The sequence below is a fragment of the Oncorhynchus nerka genome, linkage group LG12 (assembly GCF_034236695.1).
Source record: "Oncorhynchus nerka isolate Pitt River linkage group LG12, Oner_Uvic_2.0, whole genome shotgun sequence".
Lineage (NCBI taxonomy): Eukaryota > Metazoa > Chordata > Actinopteri > Salmoniformes > Salmonidae > Oncorhynchus > Oncorhynchus nerka.
Window position 1 is genome coordinate 58,450,152 of NC_088407.1, and position 25,844 is coordinate 58,475,995.

The following is a 25,844-nucleotide window of genomic DNA, read 5'->3' on the forward strand; positions in this document are numbered from 1 at the left end:
ATTTGCTGTTTAAGTGCATAGATGACATGTATATTTTTGCTTCATTCTTCATGATAATGCTTCATTCTAAATTAAAACTAATTTCACACACATATATTATTTAGTATATGTAAAGACTAGATTAAATCAAGAATAGTCTGATGGGTGACAATATTAGCCTATCGCTTGTGAATTATGTATTATCACTAGTGAATGATGCCCAGGTTGTGTGCAGTAAGGCAGACAGCTCATACTTTAATTTTTTTTTTATTACTTTAACAAATCATAGTCCCACACCTCATGTAGCCTGGCCAATATGTTTTGATAAGGTTTGTATCGCAACTAAAGTGGTCAAATAACTTCTTCAAATGAAGCACATTAATCTACTTTACAACCGGTGAAGAGCCTAACTGGCATACATAGGTGGTGCATGATTTTCACTTTTGGGGAAGATCATTTTCACCATAAAAATGCACCTTTTTATAATAAAGCATTACATGCATAATCACATTTGTGGTACCTTTTGAGAATGGTGTTTTCCTGCTAAATGATTGCATTTTGGAACATTCGCCCTTATAGCCTACTGCCGTGTACGCATTGCTGCACTTATAATGTGAAGAAATGACCTAATAGTTTATCAAAATTAAGCTAAATGTTCTGATCTGTTGCATCAGCCTCATTGCTTTAAAAAAAAAAAAAGTAATAATAATTCAAATGGATGCGAGTGGTGGTATTAATTTGGGATCTATCGCATCCCACAACTGTCCCAGAGTATGTTTTGGAATATTTATTTCTCGCACGGGTCAATTGACCAATGGAATAAGTAAACTTTTGTACTATGGGGGATAGTAGATTGAAATAGGCTAGTGCTATTTGCTGTTCGTTAGGCCTACTCATCTTGTTGTGGACAGTTCTAACATATTCAATATGCACCTTGGAATTAAATAAGGACGCGCGCAGTTGCTTCTCTGTCTTCACTTGTAGCCTACTTCGGAGTAGAGATTGATGCCTGTGAGAAGAACCCGATCAGGTGACGGGCATTGGCTAATAAGAATTGAGATATCTGAGCAAGATGTGAGAGGTTCTTCGGGATATGCAGCCGGAAGAAGGGAATTATTATATTCAGCTCAAGGGCACAACGGCTACTGGCCACAAAAGGTATGTTTTTTCTGTTGTTTTTTTGAGGGCATTACAGCCACACTAGGGGTATGCCGTCGGGAAATTCGAAGCATTGTCAAGTGTGTGCAGCCTATGCAAGAAACAAAGCAGAGCTCATGCCTTTCATGCGTCTTTTTTCAAATCATCATTAGTTGTTAGCCTTAGAATGTATTAAAAATCTTAACATTTAGCCCAACATTTGTATCACAACTGAAGTTGCATAAATAGCTCTAAATTAAGCATAAAGGAGGACCTTTTCTTAACCACTCAACACAGAATAGCCACATGTGCGCACTCCCTCAGAAATTTTTGGAGAAAATATCCTTTCTGTTTTATTCAGCTATTTCAATTGTGTTCTTCATACTATAAAATAATGCCACTATAAAATGCCATTCTAAGCAAATCTTATCTGCTTAATGAATTAGTGTAGCCCATAGCCAGGTCAGGACCTAACATAAGGACAACTCAGTGAAAGCTATTCTGTTCTTCTGAAGTAGGCTACATTTTCTTCATATCATGTTTCTTTAGACCTCTCTAAAATAAATAATGGATTTATTGTGAAGGTGTAGGCTATATTATATGGCTTTATTAGACTTTTTCAAATGTAGATGTTACAAAGGCCTGCATCAGTGGCTTGTAGGCTGTGTGGAAGACAGGAGATGCTAAATATGTTTGTTAATTAATGGTCAATTACCGTCAGACCAGTAGTTATTCTACTTGACAATCACCGGTTGACAATTCCATGACTGCCACAGCCCTAGGTGGTACAGTTTACTGTTGCTGCCTTTCTCTCTTATCCTTGGCCCCGGTACTAATGCCCTAGACCTTCCACATCTCTTACATCATTTTTATTATTTTATGGCCCATCTTACTGCCATGGCTTGTCATGATGTTGATGAGCCTAATGTCGAGTCACCATTATTTACTAATTCTGTAAAGAAACATACTATGTAAAGATTGAATTAGCCTAGGACCGGTCATATAATTTGCGCTCCACTTGTAGAACTGAGTGGCTTGGAGACTCGTTAGGGTTTGTTATTAGACCTGGAGATGTTTTGACTGCCATTACTCCTCCAGTCATGACAGTCTGGGCATTGACGTCAGCACAGAGGTGATAGGGAGGGAGGCCTTGGCGGCTGGCTCTTAGAGCAGGCGAGGTAGTAATTTTCCCAGCCCAAAGTAAATGGGGAAAGGAGGAGCTTCTGTCTGAGTAGATACTACAACAGAAACTCCTAGTGGTCTGAGTCCAACAGCCTACTGTACTATTACTCCCTGTAAGTAGTACTATTTCATGGTTTTGTAACTACTCTAAACAGCTTCTATGAAGTGGTCAACCCTTGTTTGCATGCTCACCCCTTCTTTCTCTGAGACTTGGCATGCTTGAGTCTGGTGTTGTAGACGAGCCCTGTGGTAGACTGTAGAGGCTGGCGTGTAGCACAGAATGACTGCACCAGCATTCTAGGCCTGATGAGCTCACCCCTGATTCATGGAAACTTGAGGATGCCAGGAGGAGGAAGGCATGTGGCTTGTGTAGAAACCTGTGTGTTTGCTCTTCACTCACTTCTACAGTGACTGTGTGATTCACCAGAGTTCACTGGCAACATCCAGCTGACTGTCTATATATAACCTATGTAGAGGGGGAGAGACTTGTTTTGTTTCCTGTATATGTTGATTCCACAAATTTGACTTATGACCTCAAAGAGCTCTTCTTTCATCTCCAATACTTTCTAATAATATTTTTTTTTCTACATTTATTATACCTCAAAGGTGAAATGTTCAAGTATATCACTTTTGTGATACCATCCTTACTATATAGACAGGCCCTCCCTCAGTTCTGAAGTCATTTGGGTCATTGGTAACAGATCACATCTCCGGTCAAATGGCCTGCTGCCCGCAGTGCCTAGTGACAGATCCGTGTTATAAGATGTGGGATGTCTGCTAATGAAGCATATTTTATGACTGCCTTATCGATTTCATAAAGAATTTGTTAACACAGTTGACTCCATGAAGTAAGTCTGTATTAACACCATCTCTCTGTCCTCACTTGGCAATATCCCTGGCCCAATCACTGCTGTGACCAATAAGGGGTTTGTTCTCCAGATGGCTCAGTTTATTGGTTTCAAGTTCAGTGGCAAGAATATCATAGTTTTAAATGGTGCAAAATGTATTTTGACCTTTTACCTTCCAAATACTTTCTGAAATAAACCACTGTGTCTTGATGTATTTGGGGAAAGTTTGTGGGGAACATTCCCAATCTGGACCGGAAGGATGTGAAACTGAATATGAATTCCATTTTTCTTGATTTGAGAAGTAGCTCCATAAACAAGACTCTGGTTCCCACTCCCCTATTTTCTCCTGATCGGTTTTTCCTCCATTTTTTTTCTAAGCCACTACCAGTCAGGGAGGGTGGAGGAAATGGCTGGGTTTTCCAGAGAATGTGGAGTGCTGTAACTGGGGCAAGTCAGTAATGATTTGAGAAATCCCCTTCACAGTAAAGCACTCCTCCTCAGGCTGGACACTGGGTTCATAATGTCATGGATTATGAATCACTCATCGGAGTACAGTATTTGATTCAATGGATCTAAAATGTATTGTAAGATCCTGATAACAATCTTGTTGATCTATTTTCTGCCCATGAACCCTGCATATTAACTCACCTTTCTCTCTTCTCTATCAGAATCTCCTCGGTTGTACTCTGCCGTCTCCGTCAGTGATTGTCATGAGCGACCAGACGGCTACAGCCAGCTGTGTGCTGACCCTTCGGAGGGAGAGGCTAAGCGTCCAGTGAGCTTGGTGTCCACTCTGTCCTCTGGCTCCTCCAGGGACAGCCACAGCCTCTACGGCAGTACCACGGCCCTCCCCTCCTCCACACCACCTCCCCCCAGTAGAGAGGACATTGACCTGGAGCTCAGCCCTGCAAAGGGAGCCAGAGAGCAGCCACAGGCCCAGCTACAGGGCCTCAGCCAGGGAGGGGCCAGAGACCAGTGGCGGAGCCACAGTCAAACCAGGTCCCAGTCCAACACCTCCAACAGGAGAGCTTTTGCACCTCTGACCCCAACCTCACCCTTTGCCACTGAAGCCATGGCGCCCAACCCCATGCTCAGCTACGTGGACCGTGTGGTCATGGAGATCATTGAGACGGAGCGCATGTATGTCAGGGACCTTCGCAGCATCGTGGAGGTGAGTCGCCTTGACCATCCATTCAGTTCTAGTTAATAGGACTGAGGCTTGACCTGAATCTATGCAATAGTGTTTTCACTATATGATATAGTGTAAGTTAATAGGTATTTCAGAGTGTTTCTCTTGGAATGGTATGTAGCAATGACTTAATGTCTGTACCTCCCTAATATGGAGCTGATTTACTGGAGTTAGCCAGAGACTAAGGAATGGGAGAGTAAATAAGGTTCTCCATTTTCCAAGTGACTGCTTGCCTTGTAGCCACATGTGTCTGCTACCTATAAAATATTCTAGGGTTGATTGTTTTACCAGGATGTAGTTTGATTTCCTGGTGAAACGGTTCCCTGCGTATTTTGTAACAGGCATTTTCAGAGGTGGAAAAAGTACCCAATTGTCATACTAAAAGTAAAGATACCTTAATAAAATATTACTGAAGTGAAAGTCACCCAGTAAAATACTACTTGAGTAAAAGTTTTAAAGTATTTGGTTTTAAATATCCTTAACTATCAAAAGTCAATGTAATTGCAAAAATACATTTAAGGATCAAAAGAAAGTGTACATTTTCAAACCGCTTATATTAAGCAAACCAGACGGCACAATTTTCTTGTTTTTTTTAAATTTACGGATAGGCAGGGGCACACAATAACATGCAGAGATTATTTACAAACAAAGCATTTTTGTTTAGTGAGTAGGGGTGATCTCTTGATAAGTGTGTGAATTGGACCATTTTCCTGTCCTGCTAAGCATTCAAAATGTATGAAGTACATTATTTTCTTTAGGAATATAATGAAGTAAAAGTTGTCAAACATAAAAAGTTAAGTACAGATACCCCCCAAAATTACACTTAAGTACTTTAAAGTATTCTTAAGTGCTTTGCACCACTGCATTTTCATAATCGGATAGAAAATACCATGTAGCCTGTAAAACCAGCGGATTAAGGATTCCAATGTGACTGATACGTTTTTAAACTGATGTATGTAATGCACTCTGTTTACATTACTGTGAATACATACAGCTCTGAAACTTGGATCTCGTTATCTTCTCAGGTCTTGAGTTCGAAAGCAAAATCAGGGCTAAGACACAAAGCACCTCTTTCAAGGCAGAACCTCTCCCCCGATGAGCTTGGTCATCGATATTAACGGATGCTTCTAACGTCATCTCCTGGTTGTGGGAAATGGGACAGAGATGATTTCTTCCACTCCACATTTAAGTAAACTGACTTCTTATCATGACTGCTGGCTTTGTAGTCTGAAAACAACTGCCAACTGTGCAGATCAGCCTTACCTATTGGCCCCTTAAGGTTGGGGTAATTCTCTTGAGAGCCCTGTAGCGTACAGGTTATAATGTCTTAAACACATGACGCAGACAGGTCAGAGGTGTTACTGGCCCTCTTCACCTCGTCTCTGTGTGGCTGACTGTGCTGCTGGCGCCTGGCCTAGGAGGTGTTGGAGGGTGATATGCTCTGACTGAGCCCTTGCTGCTGCAGCAGTAGCCAGAGTAATCACGCAGTCCTGCTCGTGACAAACACTCCCACACTGCCTCAGGACTTCCAACTAGCCCTGCCTAGCTGCCTGCTTCATTGCAACCTAAACTAGGATACGGAGCTTTTCCGGCCTCTTACAGGCAACAGCCAACAAAAACACAGCCATCACAATGCCAACTGAAGAAACATAGCAGAGTAGCAACAGTTTTTTTCCCCACATAATGTTGTGGTGGAGGAAACTCTTTGAACAATCCCAAATCTAAATTCAGCATTTCAATGACTTGCTCTGCAGTGGCATCTTGTTGTGCACGTTTCAGTTCCAGAATCTCCTTTTCCAGGATGTGAAGCTTGGCATTTCAGTGACATATTTGATGCATCTGTTTGTCCTGCTACTGTCACTTATGATGTCGACACTACACCTGGGAAGCTGTTAGTTTATCTGGCGGAGAGCAGACACTGTCTAGGAACATGCCTCTCCACACCACCTACTGTGTGCCACATCTGGGGAAAGCAGAAACCTCCTTATCTCAGCTCTTAGAACAGCTGTGTGACACAGGTGGAATCGCACCTTCACTTCCACCTCAACAGATATGCTGAGGGTCAAAATCTCTCTGTTTGGAGTACTGCTAGCTTCCATAGTCTTCCTCTCATCAATTTTCACTAGGTCATCTCTATTTCAATACATGTGCCACTTCCCAGATATCACTCTAAATGGCTCTTCCCCTCCCCCTAGGGTGCACTACCCTTTTATGGGTCACCCAACCATACTCACAAGCCTAACGTTGTTCTGACAGCAGGCTGTACATATGTTCGCAGGCTGTGTGTGGTCAGTAGGGGGCCTCAGTGTGGCTGGTGTTAGTGGTGCTCAAGACTGAGACTGTGAGACGCCCTGCTGAAAGACAGTCGGCATTGCTGTCACTGGACGGGAATGCTTCCACTATGAAATGGTTTAGTTCAGTGTGTGGTGAGAAGGGATGACTACTTCACACTGCACTGACGGGGCTCGGGTTCTGTGTGTGCACACGTGTGTTTGCGTATACGAACAGTCGAACACTGTTTGATTTTTCTTCTGCGAGTGCGTGTCTGCTTGCAAGACATTTGAGTTATGTAGTTGTCTGTATTTGGTGCCTTTCTATAAGGAACACCAGTGTGTTACTGGGTGAAAGAGGAAGCATCAGCCATTCCTAGCATCTACTCTGACTAATGTGCCTCTGTTTCAGTTCTATTCAAATCGAGTAGTCCTGCCACCAGATGGGAGAGAGGCCATGGGAGGAGAACACTGTGTGCTGGTCTGATGGACTTTTACAGAACTACCCTCCAGTAACAAGGAATAACTCCTTAAAAGGACCATTGAAACATTACAACATAACCACTTGGATTTGAACACATTGATCCTGAGTCATACAGTGTTGTTTTAATGGACAGCAGATGGGCATCATCCTATGTGGTCTTTTTTAGCCTGGTCATAAAAAGTGCAAACAGGATGTGCAGTAAACTGAAACATTGAAGCAGAATCCACCATGAGCCAACAGCACAGGCGCATGTTAAATTTTCTCTATACACAAGCTCCCTCTACTGGAAATGATTTGAAATTGCAGTTTAGACTGAAAATATACACACACACACACACAGGATATTTGGTTTTTCATAGGGAAAATAGAACCTGCAGTAACCATAGTCTTGTTGTTTATTTAGGATTACCTGGCTCACATCATAGACATGGACAACCTTCCCATTCAACCAGACCAGGTTTCTTCCTTGTTTGGGAATATAGAGGACATCTATTTGTTTAACAGGTAAGCCTCAGACACCTGTCAACGCCCCGTGTTCTCCCAAAATGACAAGGCAAATGAACTGGAACTGCATGTATGCGTTTCTTTTTAAAGACCGTCTACACAAAAACAACTTGGTACACGTTTAACACTCATTACACTCAACTTGAAGCATACATTGGGAAGACATTGCCATTTCAGTGGAATGATGTTTTGACAGAGATGGATTCAAAGGCTTCCTGGCAAGAGCTCTGTTTTATGGCTGTGTTGGAGAGTTTGACCTCAAAACAGATTTAGACCGATAGAGGAAAATATGGCTAACCAACACCAAACACACAGATTGGCCCAGAACACAGCAGATTGGGATCAGTTACGCATTAGACAAATGACATTATGGCTGTATGTGTCCACTCTGCTGCAGATGCTATCAGGACCACCACCCACTCTGTGCACCCGATAGACATAATATGTTGTTGTTCGGCTGATCCTATGTAAACGTATCGTGTCAGCATATGCTCACTAAGCCTCATGCCAAAAGAGAAGAGCCACAAACATCCCTATGCTCTGTCAGGTTCCTCCCCACATGCTCCCCAATCATAGTCTAATGCCATAGAAACCAAATGGTGAAAAAAAGGATCCGATGCAATTTCTACCAGCGTAGACTTCTAAAATAGAGGTTTTGATTGGGGTTTGTTTCATCTACAGCAAGGGGAGTTTCATATATACATCCCCCTGACTCTCCTACAGAATCATTATACACTGTGTTTACAGTCCTTTAGAAAGTAAATGAAGTGTGTCTGTTAGAATGGATTATTAGGATGTTGTCTGATCGAGACACTGCACACTACGCATCATCTCGGCTAAACGCTGTGACTGAGTCGTGCCAATTAGCAGGAAGTGCCCAGGGGGAGCAAATTACTGATGCGCAAGAGGCAAGCGTACTTCTACAGCACTGGTTTGAAAACATGTGCAACACTGATGCACTCTCCCAAGGTGATTGAGGACAGATTAATTCAAGCAGAAACTGTACGAACCTCTGCATAGACATGGAATGGCATTCTGTTATCTGTATTGTATTGGAGACTGACAGTCTCATGCAGAGAGTTCATTGTCATACACAGGGTTTTCAGACGGTCCTAGACTCATCATTCAGTTTAGAGATGTGTGTGACTAACTAGTGACTGTCTCTGGGTCATGTTGTGATTTAAAGTTCCCACTACAGTACTGCTCTGACCCACAGTGACACACTGCACCCGTTTCCAGGTCAGGTCACCACACTACTCTGCTTGTACCCCTGAAACAGACCATCTTCCCCTGCCACTAGAAGCCACATAATGGCTTGATGAAAGAATATCTTGGAACATTTTAATGAACATGATCTTTAGGCAAAAATAAACCTCAAACAAAAAAGCACAAAGACATTTCATTGTACTCTGAGCATATTGACACATTGGTATGTTTTTCCTTTATTATTTGGTTCAGCCCATGCAGCTGAATGCTGTTAATGTTAGATTTTCTTTGATTGGGCATGTGTGTGGCCAGTGACCACGTAGAACACCTTTTTGTGGTGATGTTGTTGGTTTTGTACTCCTTTATGTTTTGCAGTGGTGACCCCTCTCTCCTTGTGTCCACTCTGGTGTGGGAAACCTGACTCTCTGGAGTCTATGGACAGAATGAGGTTAACCAGAACAAACACATTCAGCCATGCATATTCTATTTGTTTGGGTATCGCCACAGGCAAAACATAAACATGTTACCTGACATAGTACCTGAATGTACAGGTAACTGCCAAAATAGAGGAAACCCCAACATAAAGTGTCTTAATAGGGCGTTGGCCAGAGCAGCTTCAGTGCACATAGGCATAGATTCTACAAGTGTCTGGAACTCTATTGGAGGGATGCGACACCATTCTTCCAGGAGAAATTCCATAATTTGGTGTTTTGTTGATGGTGGTGGAAAACGGGGTCTCAGGCGCCGCTCCAGAATCTCCCATAAATGTTCAATTGGGTTGAGATCTGGTGACTGAGACTGCCATGGCGTATGGTTTACCTCGTTTGCAGGCTCATCAAATCATTCAGTGACCACTCGTGCCCTGTGGATGGAGGCATTATCATCATAGGGGCTACCATGATGGGTTGTTAATTGTTTAACTCAGAAACTACACCTGTGGGGAGCAGCTGCTTTCAATATACTTAGTTTCCTTCATTTATTGTTTCCAATATTTTGGCCGTTATCTGTAGTTTACTGAATTCTTCTTCTTGCTGTCTCTGACAAGACATCAGATGTCTGTATAGTTGATGCTGTGCATGTCTGTATGTCGGTCTTCCTCCACAGTGAGCTGCTGCAATCTCTGGACATGTGTGAAAATGACCCTGTGGCTGTGGCCAGATGCTTTGTAGATAAGGTAAGTGGAGGCCACTCACAAACAGACTGACTTGAACCTATCATCAGGAAGCTGGACAAGCTAGTGTTATTGATCTGATTTTGGGGTCTTCCTCCATTTTGTTATTTTATAGAGTGATGATTTTGAGATCTACACGCAGTACTGCACAAACTATCCCAAGTAAGTAGAAGGAATAATTGATGGTTTTCTGGAAACTTTGGGTTCCAGAAAATGGATATGTTTAAATGGAAATGATAGTCATTTGTACGATTCATTGGCTTGTTTTTTTTTCTAGCTCTGTGGGTGCACTGACAGACTGCATGAGGAGTAAGACCCTGGCCGAGTTCTTCAGCGATCGCCAGGCCTCTCTCAAGCGTTCTCTCCCCCTGGGCTCCTACCTGCTCAAACCTGTCCAGAGGATCCTCAAATACCACCTGCTTCTGCAGGTACACTGGTCCTCACTACCTACTACCTTTACTACGAGTAGAGATGGTCCAAGAAAACTATATAGAATTGTCCTTGTGCGATTGCAGGTTGATTGTGGGGTCCTTTTGACAGGAGGGCAAAAAAAACCTAGCAAGAAGATGGCAAAGCATTGTGTTGCATAATACAACAACACAATCAACCCCACTCCAGAGGTCTTGACTTCATGCTGTGGTTGTTTGCTCTCTCTTTCTCTCGCTGAAAGGACATCGCCAAGCACTTTGACCCTGATGAGGAGGGCTATGAGGTGGTGCAGGAGGCCATCGACACAATGACCGGGGTGGCCTGGTACATCAATGACATGAAGAGGAAACACGAGCACTCTGTCAGGCTGCAGGTCAGTATGGCTACTCAGGGTGGGGTGAAGGGAATTTGACCCACCCCTTTCCACTATTATGATATACTGTACCTGCATCATTGTGTAGTGCAGCAATGACATCTAATTGAGGTCATTTTCTGGTGGCTATGTTTCTCTAGGTTTTTATATCAGATAATGAAGTGTATGCTGTTTCACTGTGTTGCTGGAGTTCTTGTTGATAAGGCTTTATGTTTGTCACCCAGCCTCCTAAACTGTTCCAGGTTGCTGTCCCACAGTAACTCCCTGGCTGAGTTTAATGTACTCTGTGTATGGAGAGAGGCCATTCACATTTTGAGTTCATTGCAAAGTATTTGTTGTTCCAATAAAGCAATAAACCTCTAACTTCCAACACCAACCTTAAAACATAGTCTAAAGACTAAATCTTTAGAAAGAAATTGGTCTTGTAGGGACCCAATGATGTTTTAACTCCTAAACACCAGGCCCCTCGGGATAACAGAACCACCAGGTTCTACAGGGTCACCTTGTCTGCTGCGTTTGGGTTTTGTTTTAATTCCTGCTTTTAATTGGATGGCTAGTTAGCTGCCCATGGTTTCCCTTGCCTAACTGTTTTTTAATGTTACAACAAAAAAACTGTTCTCTACGCTGACTTTGCACCCCTTGTGCATGCTTTCATGTACAGTTTTGCCAGTATAGTGTACCCAACCAGTGTTTAGGAGACCTAGATATACTCATATATGAGCGGTGATTGTGTGTGTGTGCAGGAGATCCAGTCTCTCCTGATCAACTGGAAGGGCCCTGACCTCACTACATTTGGAGAGCTGGTCCTGGAAGGAACTTTCCAGGTACAACGTGCCAAGAATACCAGGATGCTGTTCCTCTTCGACAAGATGCTCCTCATCACCAAGAAGAGAGGAGAGCACTACGTCTACAAGACCCATATCTCGGTACGGAGCAGGCACAGTCGACCAGTCTAACCCGAATGGCATGGGCTTGCTTTGTCAGGTTGGTTTAACGTTTGTGTAATGTTTCTGTATGTGTTTGGTTTCAGTGCTCAACTCTGATGCTGCTTGACAGTGCCAAGGACCCCCTGCACTTCAGTGTGATCCACTTCAAGCATCCCAAGCAGCCTCACACTGTGCAGGTGAGTTTGGCTCTACCACTACATCATACGCCTGTCCTCTCTTGTAGTAGTTCTCCAAGAGCTCACTATGATTGACAAGTGTCTGTTTCAGGCCAAGACTGTAGAGGAGAAGCGCCTCTGGGCTCATCATATCAAGAGGCTGATTCTAGAGAACCACCACACCATTGTCCCACAGAAGGTAAACCTAACAGCAGGGATTCAAAACCACTTCCTTCAAGTATCCTACAGTCTTGTGCCATCCACTAACATCAACTTATTACTAATGCTTTCTTTTGATTTCTGTCTTACAGGCAAAAGAGGCCATCCTGGAAAATTATTATCTCAGTGAGTATTCCAGATAAATGAATACGGTTGCTATTAATATAAGGTAAAGGCACTAACCATATCTCTGGCTGTTACCGGCTGTTACCAAAGCAACATAAAATGCCGTCATTGAGTGCAAGAACATCAATTCATTTACTGGAAATATATTAGCTTCTTTGTAAACCTTTTGGAACAATTATTAACTGTTGTGTCCCCTGTAGATGAGTAGAGAATGATTGCTTTGACTGGCTTGGTAGTGAGTGAGTAGTAGTGATGCTGTGTGCAGACCCAGGATCAGGGAGGTACCGTTACAGCCCAGAGAGGCTGAAGAACGCTGTATCCTGCCAGGCTGAAGACTTCCCTGCAGAAGGACGGCACGGACGCAGGAGATCAGGTAAGATAGTTCCCCTCCCCCTGCACATACTAAAGCAATGTTTTTGTTTTATGAAAACAACACTAAAGCCATCTCATCAGTCTCGATTAGTTACTTACGATTTTGAGATTTAAAAAAAATATATATATTTTTAAGAGACTCCTTGGTTAGACGTTTTGTCTTAAAGCTCATTGCTTGTGTGATATCTGTCTGAGAGTACAGTATATTTGCCACAAATATCTTCACTATGCTTCGACCATATCTTTTTTTTCTTTAGAACCAGCGAAACAGATTGTGAGGACAACCAAAGGTATTAAAGGCAACAATTGTTATTCATAATTATTATCTTAAACAGCCTGTTAGAGGTCTTTGTCGTTCATTATCATGATGAGACTTGAACGTTAAATTAACATGGAGACCAGACAGACAGATGCTCATTACACAGGAGCCACTGCTGCTATGATTCAGGTTCTCTGTCGCTCGTACCAAGTCTCTGTGTTCCCCCCATACTTTCATTCTGCCCTAGATGACCCCTGGACAGCCAGATCAAAAGGCCAGCCACTCCACTCCACTCTCTCACCCCCACACCCCTCTGCCCTAGATGACCACTGGACAGCCAGATCAAAAGGCCAGCCACTCCACTCCACTCTCTCACCCCCACACACCCCTCTGCCCTAGATGACCCCTGGACAGCCAGATCAAAAGGCCAGCCACTCCACTCTCTCACCCCCACACACCCCTCTGCCCTAGATGACCCCTGGACAGCCAGATCAAAAGGCCAGCCACTCCACTCCACTCTCTCACCCCCACACACCCCTCTGCCCTAGCTCACACATAATGATGTCAATTATGGGCCATATTACTGAAAGGCTTTGTCATGCTCAAGCTCTTTTCAATAGTCAAATTCAGTCCTGGCTTTAGATCTGTTGCTCGGGCTGCTCTCATGCATTTTAATGATCCAGTAATGAAAGGAACTAAACTAAGTACCTCTGTCTTGTCTCTTTGGAGTCTTTACGCCCTCTCAAATCAATTTAGCTACAAACCTAATGAAGTTATTTTCTTGTTCTTTATCCTCCCCGGTCAGAGAGGACTGTCCTTGTGAATTGCATCCTTTCTGAGTCTCTGAAAGGAGGCATTTCTCATTCAGTTTATCCAATTAACTTGCTCAGATATTATTACAGTATGTTATGGAGTTGGAGTTTGTTTGTTGTATTGGCAATATTGTTGACATTCTCCTTTTTTAAATTTGTCTCTACATGATCTACTCCTGACTTGCAGCCATTCTGAAGGTAAGCTTCCCAATGATGAAAGTACAATTTTCCCTGCCATGTTTTATTTCTCCTCTGTGCAGAAAGAGAAATCAGTTGACGCTGTTCAATGTGTCTAGTGAGATAATGTTGTTTGACCCTGACTCAGCAGGGTCAAACAATTTCCATTCAGAGAGAAATTAGCCAAAGGAGAGGAACTGCTACTCTAAGCCCTATTGGGCTAAACTGTGGTAGTTGAAGGTTTCTGTCTCAGGGTTTTCAGTGATGTAGTGTGTTCACAGCGTGGAATGGACAGCATGCTGACTTGGACACGTTGTGCCTTCATATCTCACACTATACTAGAGCAGTCACAGTGATGTAATGTGTTCACAGTGTGGAATAGACAGCTGACTTGGACACGTTGTGCCTTCATATCTCACACTATACTAGAGCAGTCACAGTGATGTAGTGTGTTCACAGTATGGAATGGACAGCATGCTGGCTTGGACACGTTGTGCCTTCATATCTCACACTATACTAGAGCAGTCACAGTGATGTAGTGTGTTCACAGTGTGGAATGGACAGCTGACTTGGACACGTTGTGCCTTCATATCTCACACTATACTAGAGCAGTCACAGTGATGTAGTGTGTTCACAGTATGGAATGGACAGCATGCTGACTTGGACACGTTGTGCCTTCATATCTCACACTATACTAGAGCAGTCACAGTGATGTAATGTGTTCACAGTGTGGAATGGACAGCTGACTTGGACACGTTGTGCCTTCATATCTCACACTATACTAGAGCAGTCACAGTGATGTAATGTGTTCAGTGTGGAATGGACAGCATGCTGACTTGGACACGTTGTGCCTTCATATCTCACACTATACTAGAGCAGTCACAGTGATATAATGTGTTCACAGTGTGGAATAGACAGCATGCTGACTTGGACACGTTGTGCCTTCATATCTCACACTATACTAGAGCAGTCACAGTGATGTAGTGTGTTCACAGTATGGAATGGACAGCTGACTTGGACACGTTGTGCCTTCATATCTCACACTATACTAGAGCAGTCACAGTGATGTAGTGTGTTCACAGCGTGGAATGGACAGCATGCTGACTTGGACACGTTGTGCCTTCATATCTCACACTATACTAGAGCAGTCACAGTGATGTAGTGTGTTCACAGTATGGAATGGACAGCTGACTTGGACACGTTGTGCCTTCATATCTCACACTATACTAGAGCAGTCACAGTGATGTAGTGTGTTCACAGTATGGAATGGACAGCTGACTTGGACACGTTGTGCCTTCATATCTCACACTATACTAGAGCAGTCACAGTGATGTAATGTGTTCAGTGTGGAATGGACAGCTGACTTGGACACGTTGTGCCTTCATATCTCACACTATACTAGAGCAGTCACAGTGATGTAATGTGTTCAGTGTGGAATGGACAGCATGCTGACTTGGACACGTTGTGCCTTCATATCTCACACTATACTAGAGCAGTCACAGTGATGTAATGTGTTCACAGTGTGGAATAGACAGCATGCTGACTTGGACACGTTGTGCCTTCATATCTCACACTATACTAGAGCAGTCACAGTGATGTAATGTGTTCACAGTGTGGAATAGACAGCATGCTGACTTGGACACGTTGTGCCTTCATATCTCACACTATACTAGAGCAGTCACAGTGATGTAATGTGTTCAGTGTGGAATGGACAGCTGACTTGGACACGTTGTGCCTTCATATCTCACACTATACTAGAGCAGTCACAGTGATGTAATGTGTTCACAGTGTGGAATAGACAGCATGCTGACTTGGACACGTTGTGCCTTCATATCTCACACTATACTAGAGCAGTCACAGTGATGTAGTGTGTTCACAGCGTGGAATGGACAGCATGGACTTGGAGTTGTGCCTTCATATCTCACACTATACTAGAGCAGTCACAGTGATGTAGTGTGTTCAGTGTGGAATGGACCTGCTGACTTGGACATATCTCACACTATACTAGAGCAGTCACAGTGATGTAATGTGTTCAGTGTGGAATGGACAGCATGCTGACTTGGACACGTTGTGCCTTCATATCTCACACTATACTAGAGCAGTCACAGTGATGTAGTGTGTTCACAGTGTGGAATGGACAGCTGACTTGGACACGTTGTGCCTTCATATCTCACACTATACTAGAGCAGTCACAGTGATGTAGTGTGTTCACAGCGTGGAATGGACAGCATGCTGACTTGGACACGTTGTGCCTTCATATCTCACACTATACTAGAGCAGTCACAGTGATGTAGTGTGTTCACAGCGTGGAATGGACAGCATGCTGACTTGGACACGTTGTGCCTTCATATCTCACACTATACTAGAGCAGTCACAGTGATGTAATGTGTTCAGTGTGGAATGGACAGCTGACTTGGACACGTTGTGCCTTCATATCTCACACTATGGCAGTCACAGTGATGTAATGTGTTCCAGTGTGGAATGGACAGCTGACTTGGACACGTTGTGCCTTCATATCTCACACTATACTAGAGCAGTCACAGTGATGTAATGTGTTCAGTGTGGAATGGACAGCTGACTTGGACACGTTGTGCCTTCATATCTCACACTATACTAGAGCAGTCACAGTGATGTAGTGTGTTCACAGTATGGAATGGACAGCATGCTGACTTGGACACGTTGTGCCTTCATATCTCACACTACTAGAGCAGTCACAGTGATGTAATGTGTTCAGTGTGGAATGGACAGCATGCTGACTTGGACACGTTGTGCCTTCATATCTCACACTATACTAGAGCAGTCACAGTGATGTAATGTGTTCAGTGTGGAATAGACAGCATGCTGACTTGGACACGTTGTGCCTTCATATCTCACACTATACTAGAGCAGTCACAGTGATGTAGTGTGTTCACAGTGTGGAATAGACAGCATGCTGACTTGGACACGTTGTGCCTTCATATCTCACACTATACTAGAGCAGTCACAGTGATGTAGTGTGTTCACAGCGTGGAATGGACAGCTGACTTGGACACGTTGTGCCTTCATATCTCACACTATACTAGAGCAGTCACAGTGATGTAGTGTGTTCACAGCGTGGAATGGACAGCTGACTTGGACACGTTGTGCCTTCATATCTCACACTATACTAGAGCAGTCACAGTGATGTAGTGTGTTCAGTGTGGAATGGACAGCATGCTGACTTGGACACGTTGTGCCTTCATATCTCACACTATACTAGAGCAGTCACAGTGATGTAATGTGTTCAGTGTGGAATGGACAGCATGCTGACTTGGACACGTTGTGCCTTCATATCTCACACTATACTAGAGCAGTCACAGTGATGTAGTGTGTTCACAGTGTGGAATGGACAGCTGACTTGGACACGTTGTGCCTTCATATCTCACACTATACTAGAGCAGTCACAGTGATGTAGTGTGTTCACAGCGTGGAATGGACAGCATGCTGACTTGGACACGTTGTGCCTTCATATCTCACACTATACTAGAGCAGTCACAGTGATGTAGTGTGTTCACAGCGTGGAATGGACAGCATGCTGACTTGGACACGTTGTGCCTTCATATCTCACACTATACTAGAGCAGTCACAGTGATGTAATGTGTTCAGTGTGGAATGGACAGCTGACTTGGACACGTTGTGCCTTCATATCTCACACTATACTAGAGCAGTCACAGTGATGTAATGTGTTCAGTGTGGAATGGACAGCTGTGGAGAGCAGTCACAGTGATGTAATGTGTTCACAGTGTGGAATGGACAGCATGCTGACTTGGACACGTTGTGCCTTCATATCTCACACTATACTAGAGCAGTCACAGTGATGTAATGTGTTCAGTTGGACACGTTGTGCCTTCATGTGTGATGTAATGTCACAGTGTGGAATGGACATGCTGACTTGGACACGTTGTGCCTTCATATCTCACACTATACTAGAGCAGTCACAGTGATGTAGTGTGTTCACAGCGTGGAATGGACAGCATGCTGACTTGGACACGTTGTGCCTTCATATCTCACACTATACAGTCAGAGCAGTCACAGTGATGTAGTGTGTTCACAGCGTGGAATGGACAGCTGACTTGGACACGTTGTGCCTTCATATCTCACACTATACTAGAGCAGTCACAGTGCTGTAATGTGTTCACAGTTCTTCATATCTCACACTATACTAGAGCAGTCACAGTGATGTAGTGTGTTCACAGCGTGGAATGGACAGCCTTCATATTCACAATATACTAGAGCAGTCACAGTGATGTAATGTGTTCACAGTGTGGAATGGACAGCATGCTGACTTGGACACGTTGTGCCTTCATATCTCACACTATACTAGAGCAGTCACAGTGCTGTAATGTGTTCACAGTGTGGAATGGACAGCATGCTGACTTGGACACGTTGTGCCTTCATATCTCACACTATACTAGAGCAGTCACAGTGATGTAGTGTGTTCACAGCGTGGAATGGACAGCTGACTTGGACACGTTGTGCCTTCATATCTCACACTATACTAGAGCAGTCACAGTGATGTAATGTGTTCACAGTGTGGAATGGACAGCATGCTGACTTGGACACGTTGTGCCTTCATATCTCACACTATACTAGAGCAGTCACAGTGATGCCATCATTTTCAAAACATTGCATTCAAAACACAACACGTCTATGCTGGCCTCGCAGTAACAACTCAACTCTGTGACTTCACGCTACAGCATGCGGACAGTGAAGGTGCTCTGCTGGGGGACAGGCGTTCCCTGCAACCCTCTGCTAGTGTCAGTATGCTGGGCTCCAGTCTAGGCAAGCCCAAGGCTGAGAGGCCTAGTGTACAGGAGGACCAGGAGGAGCTATGTCCCAGTGATGGTGAGGACCCTAGGCCAGGGTCCCCGCCCCTCCAGGGGGGCACTGAGCAGGAGGAGGAGAAGGGGGAGATGAACATGGATGATATTCTGATGGAGGACGACCAGGTAGCCGACTTTGCCAGCTCTATGCTGGCAGCCATCTCCTGCTGGCACTTTAGGGCCAGTGCTTTGCTTTCCGCTCGGTTCACAACGGTGAGGCTCACTGCCACCAATGGGTTTCGTATTTCCTCTGTTGATTGGCAAGCCAATGAAAAATGGCAATCTCAATCTTTCTCTGTTTACCTCGACCTTGATGTAATTCACTAACACCAGCTACCATTTGCTATACTCATGGAATGCTTCTGGTTTTCAAACTCACACAATAATAACAGCATGGACTTAACCTTCCAGGAATGGTAACAACAATCAGTAGCATGAAGATCTGGTCACATTGAATGTTGGGGAAAGGTGATGGTATTATGTACTTTATAAATATAGATTTTCTGTGTTCCAGTCATTAAACGGCTTCGTATGTTCTGAATTTGAGGGGGGGGGGGGGTGTTAAGTGAAGGATTAACACGCATACTACCATGTTTTTCTCTTATGTTGCGGGGAGTTAGACCCAAAATCAACATTGTAGAAATGACTAATTTAGAGGTTAGCAATTAGCCGTGTGCGTAGTTGGCGGTTGCATTTGCATTGAGTCAATGGATCCACAGAGCTGATGTATGACTTCAAAGGTGAATTTGCCTGTCAAATCGGGGAGTCAGGATAATGGGTGCTTTGGTCTTTGGCAATCACATTAGTTAAAAGGTTTCTCTTTAGATTTTTTTCCGAAACCACAGAGGAGGTTTTTAAAGGTTAATTGCTCTAATGGTATTAAAATGGCCTGAACTTTGAATATCTCTAATATGAATGTCAGCTGTCTATATAATGTATGTACTGTCACACAGGTGCTTTACAACCCAATGCTAATCAGTATTGTGACTGTCTGGAACCAGAGTATATAGCAATGTGATACTCCAATGTATGGTTTTTGGCCATGGTACCCTTGTGTAAGGCACGGTGTTCAACCTAAATGTTCTTCTGTCCCAGGATGAAGAACACTGTGAGGTTGTAGATGAGAAGAGACCAATGAGGGTGAGGATGGATACATCAGCCCAGGAGATCAGCGAAATGGCTACAGTGGAGGCCTTCACTGACCAGGTATGGAGAGTTTGGACTGGCTGGGTCAAAGTTGAGGTAGTCTCTGCACCCAGAACCAAATCAGTCACGAGAGACTAAGCTTCAAGAGATTCTTCTGAACAGATTCATGTTTTTGGTTCTTCTATATATCTCAGGCAATGCTTTCAGAAAATGATTTAATATTTTGAGGGGGATGGGAATTTTGAAAATATCCAGCAAGGAAGACTGGTAGTTGGCCCGAAAGATGAGCACTGTTCCGTTCAGATAAGTCCTCTTGGCATCTTAATAGCCTACAACCAGCGGGCATAGCTGCGGGAAGTAGGGGTGCTGAGGGTGCTGCAGGACCCACTGAATGTAGTACACTGGTGAGCCATTCGATCTAACAGATCCAGGGAATGCATGATATTTTGTATGTGCAACCTGTCAAAATAGGATAAAGATTGATCTGAATACTGTTTGGCTCTTTAGAGATTAATGTGCCGACCATCTTCGTGCATAGGCCTTCTGGCATATTGTTCACCACTTGGGGAAGTGGAAACTCAAAACACTTGGCTATCTAGCAATAAGATCATATCTAGCTGTGTAGGCTAATCGATTAACCTATCAGTAAATGTAGGCTATTGCCCTACAAAACCTTTCCAGTGCTAGGTCAAGGCTACTTGATGTAGGCCTATTCAAGCAACTGGCGCGCTCTGCTCCACAGGCACATCAAAACCATACTACATAGACTAGCCTACTCCGATTGTAAAGTGGTGCCATGAACTCATTGAATTAAATTGTATACTCACAGAAAGCTGTGACTCCTCCTCTCTATAACTAGAACAACAGTAATGTAGCACAATTACATTTTGAGCAACAGTCAGATGCTTGTGCTTAGACTGTATCTCTCACTCTGTGCGCACAGTGGGGAGATGGGGTGGTTTGCTCACACATCAGCTGACAGCTAATGAAACAGGGACAGGCAGATACTGTCATAGCAGGAATCAATATAATGCATATGCTTTTACTGTTGAGCAAAGTTTGGTTTTAGAACCTAAAAATTGCAGGTACATTGTGTCGCAAAATCACTGACTATTAGGACCCTAAATAAAATGCTTCGGTAAGAAGGCAGTGTCGGTCATTTTCGGTTTATCATCCCAGCTCTAGGGGGTTGTGTATTTATGTCTTGTAAATGAGAGTCCCCTCCTTCATGCTGTTGCCGCCTGTCATCTCTCACGGTGAGAAATGCAACATTTTGATATTGGGGAATATTTTTGATAGAACCTGCGTCTCCTGGGTGCTCTGTGGGACGGCTGGTTCCAAGCCGAGTGTGACAAGTTATTTTCATCCCTCCCTTATCTCCTTCTCGCAGCTCCCTGCTGCATTCCATTACACACACACACACACCATCACAGCCAGACGGCGGTTGGAAATTAGTCTGTTATAACTGCACATGAGTGAAATTGGTGTTTTCAACATTTTTGAAATTGCTACATTTTAATGCTGAGTTCAGCAGGGGTGTATGGCATGGCCCGTGGCAATTGTATCTGAGGAATTAGTTGTAAAGCTAAAAATGGAATCAAAATGTCCCACTACCCATTATACTGTCCTTTTACAGAATATTAGACGATATGTGCTACTATCAGAAGTCGTTGCTGCTGTAACAGATTAGCCTGATCATTTAACTCTGTTCGTTTGTCAAATGTCAGATAATGACTTCGGATTTTAACATCAGCACCCGATGGCTTATCATATACATATTGCCTTAACCATCCTGATGTTAATGTAGACTCTGTCCTCCTTATCCAGGTGTATGTGAAGGAGGTGCTTCCTCAAAGCAGTGCTCCAAAGGTAGTGGTGATGGAAAAGAGTGACGAGAACCCACCCCTATACACAGAGCCTGATGCCTTGCCCACCCTGCTTCCCAGACAGCTTGAGACATCTCAGACACCGGAGCTTGAGAAGAGGAAAGAGGAAAGGTACAAAGAAGGAGAAGAGAAGGAGAGTGACTGCTCTGCCCACCAACAGGATGAGATTAACTCCTCATCAGCGACCAATGGAGAGTGTTCAGAGTTGGAGGATGGGGCGATGCGGACTGAGCCCAGCAGAATTCTAACTGTCTCTGTGTTGGACCAGGCCAGTGTAATTGCTGAGCATTTTGTCAGCAGCCTGTCCCGGAGAGGCAGCCTGGTGGTCTCAGAGGAGCTGCGTTCCCTGGGCTGCCCCTCACCTCAGCTGGGCAGCAGGAGCAGCAGCAACCCCTGTCTGAGCACCATGCTCCAGGAGAAGGCCCAGACCCTGGTCAACTCCACCCCAGAACCCCCACTGCTCCTGGAGGCCAACACCTCAACGCCTGACCCTAGACCAGACCACCTCATGGAGGTGGAGTGCCAGTTCACTCTCTCCAAGCAAGACCGGATACTCATCCACAAGATCAGGAGGTACTACGAACATGCTGAGCACCAGGACGCCAGCTTCAGTATCACACGCAGGGAGAGCCTGTCCTATATCCCTGCAGGCCTGGTCAGACACCTGAGCCGGCAGCTTAACGGCAAACCCCAGGACCAGGTGGTTCCAGGGCACCGGAGGAGCTCCCCGAACATCCGGCCCACCTTTTGGTCAGCTTTCGACCTTCCTGGCATAGAAAAGGAGCAGAGGACTAATAATACCCCTGTGCTGGAGCCACAGAGAGCTGCAGACCCAAAGCCCAGGTCCCAGAGTGTCAATGATGCTCCTGTTGGAGATGAGGAAGAGTTCTTCAGACCCTCCTCGGACATGGTCCAAGTGTGGCAAGAGATGGATGTCAATGGGACCCTTGAGGAACCCAAGGGTTCCAATAGTACAGAGGAAATTTTCCATCCCAGATCACATCTATCCCGGAAGGGGGGAACCAGCAGAGATAGCCCTGAAGCTGAGTACATCGAGCCCATGAGGATCCTGGAGGAGTCAGACATGGGCAGTGTCTCAAAGAAATCCCCAGTCCCATTGCCTGTCATAATCTCCCCAGACCCCTTCTCAGGGCATGAGTCCTGCCAGAATAATATTCCCAAGTCCTGGGAGAGAGGCGGGGTCAGTAGCGCTCCCACCCCCAGGATAATCAGTCTGTGTTCAGAGGTAGATGAGGACCTGATCCTGCAGGACATGGAGAAGATGAAGAACAAGGTGTTCCAGCTGGCCCGCCAGTACAGCCAGCGCATCAAGAACAGTAGGCCTGTGGTGAGGCAGAGGAACAGGGAAGTTGAGAAACACCTTGCCCCCAAGAACCTGCCAGCTGTCTACGAGGAGAAGGTCCAAAAGAGAGACCGGGGTAAAGCTTTGTTTTTTTTTTTTTTTTTTTTTTTTGCTGATCAGTTATGGTTTGATGTGATGCTCTAATCTGTAAAACTGAAATTATAAAACTGCTCTGCCCTGTCTTTCTGTGTATGCAGGTAGAGCTAACCTGATGCTGTCACTCAACTCCTATGAGCAAGTGGTTGTGCATGAGCTGAGGACCCCAAGCCCAGCCCCAAGCCTCAGTTCTGGGGCCAGCTCACGGGTCACGTCCCCTTGCCCCAACGGTCCTCCGAGCCCAGTGCAGACAGAGATTTTCCACTGGCCACATGTCCAAGAGCTGCGCTCTAAATACACTGACCCCAGGCTGGACCCGGGTTCCTCCCATGCCTCACCTGTCAGCCGTAGCTACTCCGTCCCAGAGAGGATGGAGAGTTGCACTGAGGGGTGCAGCACCTCATGGAGCCCCGCTGGCTATTCATCCAGCTGCAACGGCTCCACAGAAATGAACAGTGCCCTAACAGACTCCCTTGAGACTACGTCATCCATGGCCCACCGGGGTGTGGGCTCTGTGGGGAAGGCTAAGCCCCAGCCCCCGCTGTGCAGGTGGAACTCTTTGGATCACATGCTGGGAACACTGCCTCTACATGAACTGCAAAACCTCCAGGTGCCCACGAGGAGCTGTTGCGTGGCTGGTCAGACCACCCTGTCCAACGAGAACATGGTCATTATAGTGGAGAGGGTTCCTGGCGCAAGGCCTGTGGAGACTGGAGGGAAGGAGGGAGTAGAGGAGGAAGGCTCTAAAGGAAAGGGCCAACTCAAAATCTTGAAAAGCCTCGACTGTGCCAAAGGGTCTCCACTGACTTCAGGCAAAAATACTGAGGGTAGTCTGGTAAAAAACTTACGGGTGAAATTCCAGAACTTGGGTTCAACACATGAACACTTGAAAACTGTAAAGACCATGCCTATTTGATTGCATTCTGTAAATCATGAAACAAGCCTTTTCTTACCTAAAACATGAAATTGACATTGATGCATATGAATATTGTCATTTAGCCAGTAACTAGTGCTACTGTTTTATGATTTCCATTTGGTGAAATAATTTTCTACTTCCTTTTTGTTGGTCTTCAGTTACTGGTATGGTATGTGGTTATGTAACCTCTGGTGTTATTGGGGATATTGAGCTATCAAGAGCACCCCATGGGAAATTGTGACTTTGTAAAATGTGTAAATACTTGTACATTTCTCTGGTTCTTACACCACCATGTAATGTGTATATGTAAAGATAATGAGTATGTTTATATGGAAAATGGTTTTGTTTCATGTTTGAGGGAAAAGAATGTCAGCGTATTAGAGCGTAAATCTGTCCAGATGACCTTTTTTTTTTTGCTGTATCACTTAATCTTTTCCCCCACAATGCAATGGTCACCCTCCATTTGTGATTCAATTGCGAGGGTCATAAGCAAGGAAATGGTGAAAAGAGGATTCGGGAAATGAACAATTAATATATAAAGGGGAGTAAACCTGGAAGGCTGTGCCACCATCTAAGTGATTACTGCAGATTTACAATCAAGACGGCGCCATTAGGACTTGCTCGTCCCTATTTGACCTTTGACCAAAGTGTTTTTCCTTTAGTTTTGTCATAATGAGAGAGAGATGGTCTGTGCTGTCTACTATTCAGCCCATTGTGCCACATTTAGCACCATCATTGTTTTCATAAATCACTGGAACTGTTTTTCTGATTATTATATATTTCCTTTCTTGTTATTTATAAAATGATCCTTGTCTTCATACAAATATTGACCAATACAGTCGTAGACTTTTCCATTCCAGAAACTACACAGAATCATTTAAATGCTTGAAATGGCATATTCTCAATAAAATCAGATAATAAATGTACCTAATTATTTGTGGTTTCTTTGTCAGTAGGAAAAATGATCTAATATGACAAATGAAGGCATTTTTTTTTCAGTTGATTGTCACTTAGAGGAAGTCTGTATTTTGACATAACTGTCGCAGAACTGTAATGGGAGTTTGAATCTTAGCTTCCTGGGCATTAGAGGAGACACGCCATACTCATCGTAGACATCTTTAACAGATACCGTGGCAGATGGAAACCTGGTTTGTCTGAGGTCCCATTAGGCTGTGTCTAAGCGTGATGCTTCTATATACACCTGCATTTACACTGAACAAAAATATAAATGCAACATGTAAAGTGTTGGTTTCATGGGCTGAAATAAAAGATCCCAGAAATGTTCCATACGCTCAAAAAGCTTATCTCAAATTGTGTGCACAAATTTGTTTACATCCCTGTTAGTGAGCTTTTCTCCTTTGCCAAGATAATCCATCCGCCTGACAGTTGTGGCATATCAAGAAGCTGCTTTAAACAGCATGATCATTACACAGCTGCACCTTGTGCTGGGGACAATAAAACATCTACTCTAAAATGTGAAGTTTTGTGTTACAACACGATGCCACAGATGTCTCAAGTTGAGGGAACTTGCAATTGGCCTGGTGACTGCAGGAATGTCTACCAGAGCTGTTGCCAGATCATTGAATGTTCATTTCTCTACCATAGTCACCTCCAACATCGTTTTGGAGAATTTGGCAGTACGTCCAACCGACCTCACAACCGCAGACCATGTGTAACCACGCCAGCCAAGGACCTCCACATCCGGCTTCTTCATCTCCGCTACCATTTGAGACCAGCCACCCGGACAGCTGATGAAA

General features: G+C 44.3%; 1 protein-coding gene across 7 annotated transcripts in view; it reads left to right on the forward strand.

Moving 5' to 3' along the window:
• Positions 1-25,013, forward strand: part of LOC115138449 (pleckstrin homology domain-containing family G member 3-like) — a 55,491-nt gene extending 30,478 nt beyond the window's left edge. For 4 of the 7 annotated variants that reach the window (XM_065025681.1, XM_065025682.1, XM_065025683.1 and 1 more), the window contains 17 exons: positions 3,815-4,317; positions 7,493-7,593; positions 9,904-9,973; positions 10,086-10,132; positions 10,248-10,398; positions 10,641-10,772; positions 11,516-11,698; positions 11,803-11,895; positions 11,987-12,073; positions 12,186-12,219; positions 12,470-12,592; positions 12,849-12,881; positions 13,850-13,860; positions 18,555-18,893; positions 19,776-19,886; positions 21,654-23,151; positions 23,273-25,013. In XM_065025681.1, the coding sequence (XP_064881753.1) occupies positions 3,815-4,317; positions 7,493-7,593; positions 9,904-9,973; positions 10,086-10,132; positions 10,248-10,398; positions 10,641-10,772; positions 11,516-11,698; positions 11,803-11,895; positions 11,987-12,073; positions 12,186-12,219; positions 12,470-12,592; positions 12,849-12,881; positions 13,850-13,860; positions 18,555-18,893; positions 19,776-19,886; positions 21,654-23,151; positions 23,273-24,087 (4,331 nt within the window). In that variant the 3' untranslated portion in view covers positions 24,088-25,013. Of the gene's footprint in view, positions 1-3,814; positions 4,318-7,492; positions 7,594-9,238; positions 9,248-9,903; positions 9,974-10,085; positions 10,133-10,247; positions 10,399-10,640; positions 10,773-11,515; positions 11,699-11,802; positions 11,896-11,986; positions 12,074-12,185; positions 12,220-12,469; positions 12,593-12,848; positions 12,882-13,849; positions 13,861-18,554; positions 18,894-19,775; positions 19,887-21,653; positions 23,152-23,272 lie in introns of those variants that run through there. The other 3 variants (XM_065025679.1, XM_065025680.1, XM_029675303.2) reach the window with 3 other exon arrangements.
• The last annotated feature ends 831 nt before the right edge of the window (positions 25,014-25,844 follow it).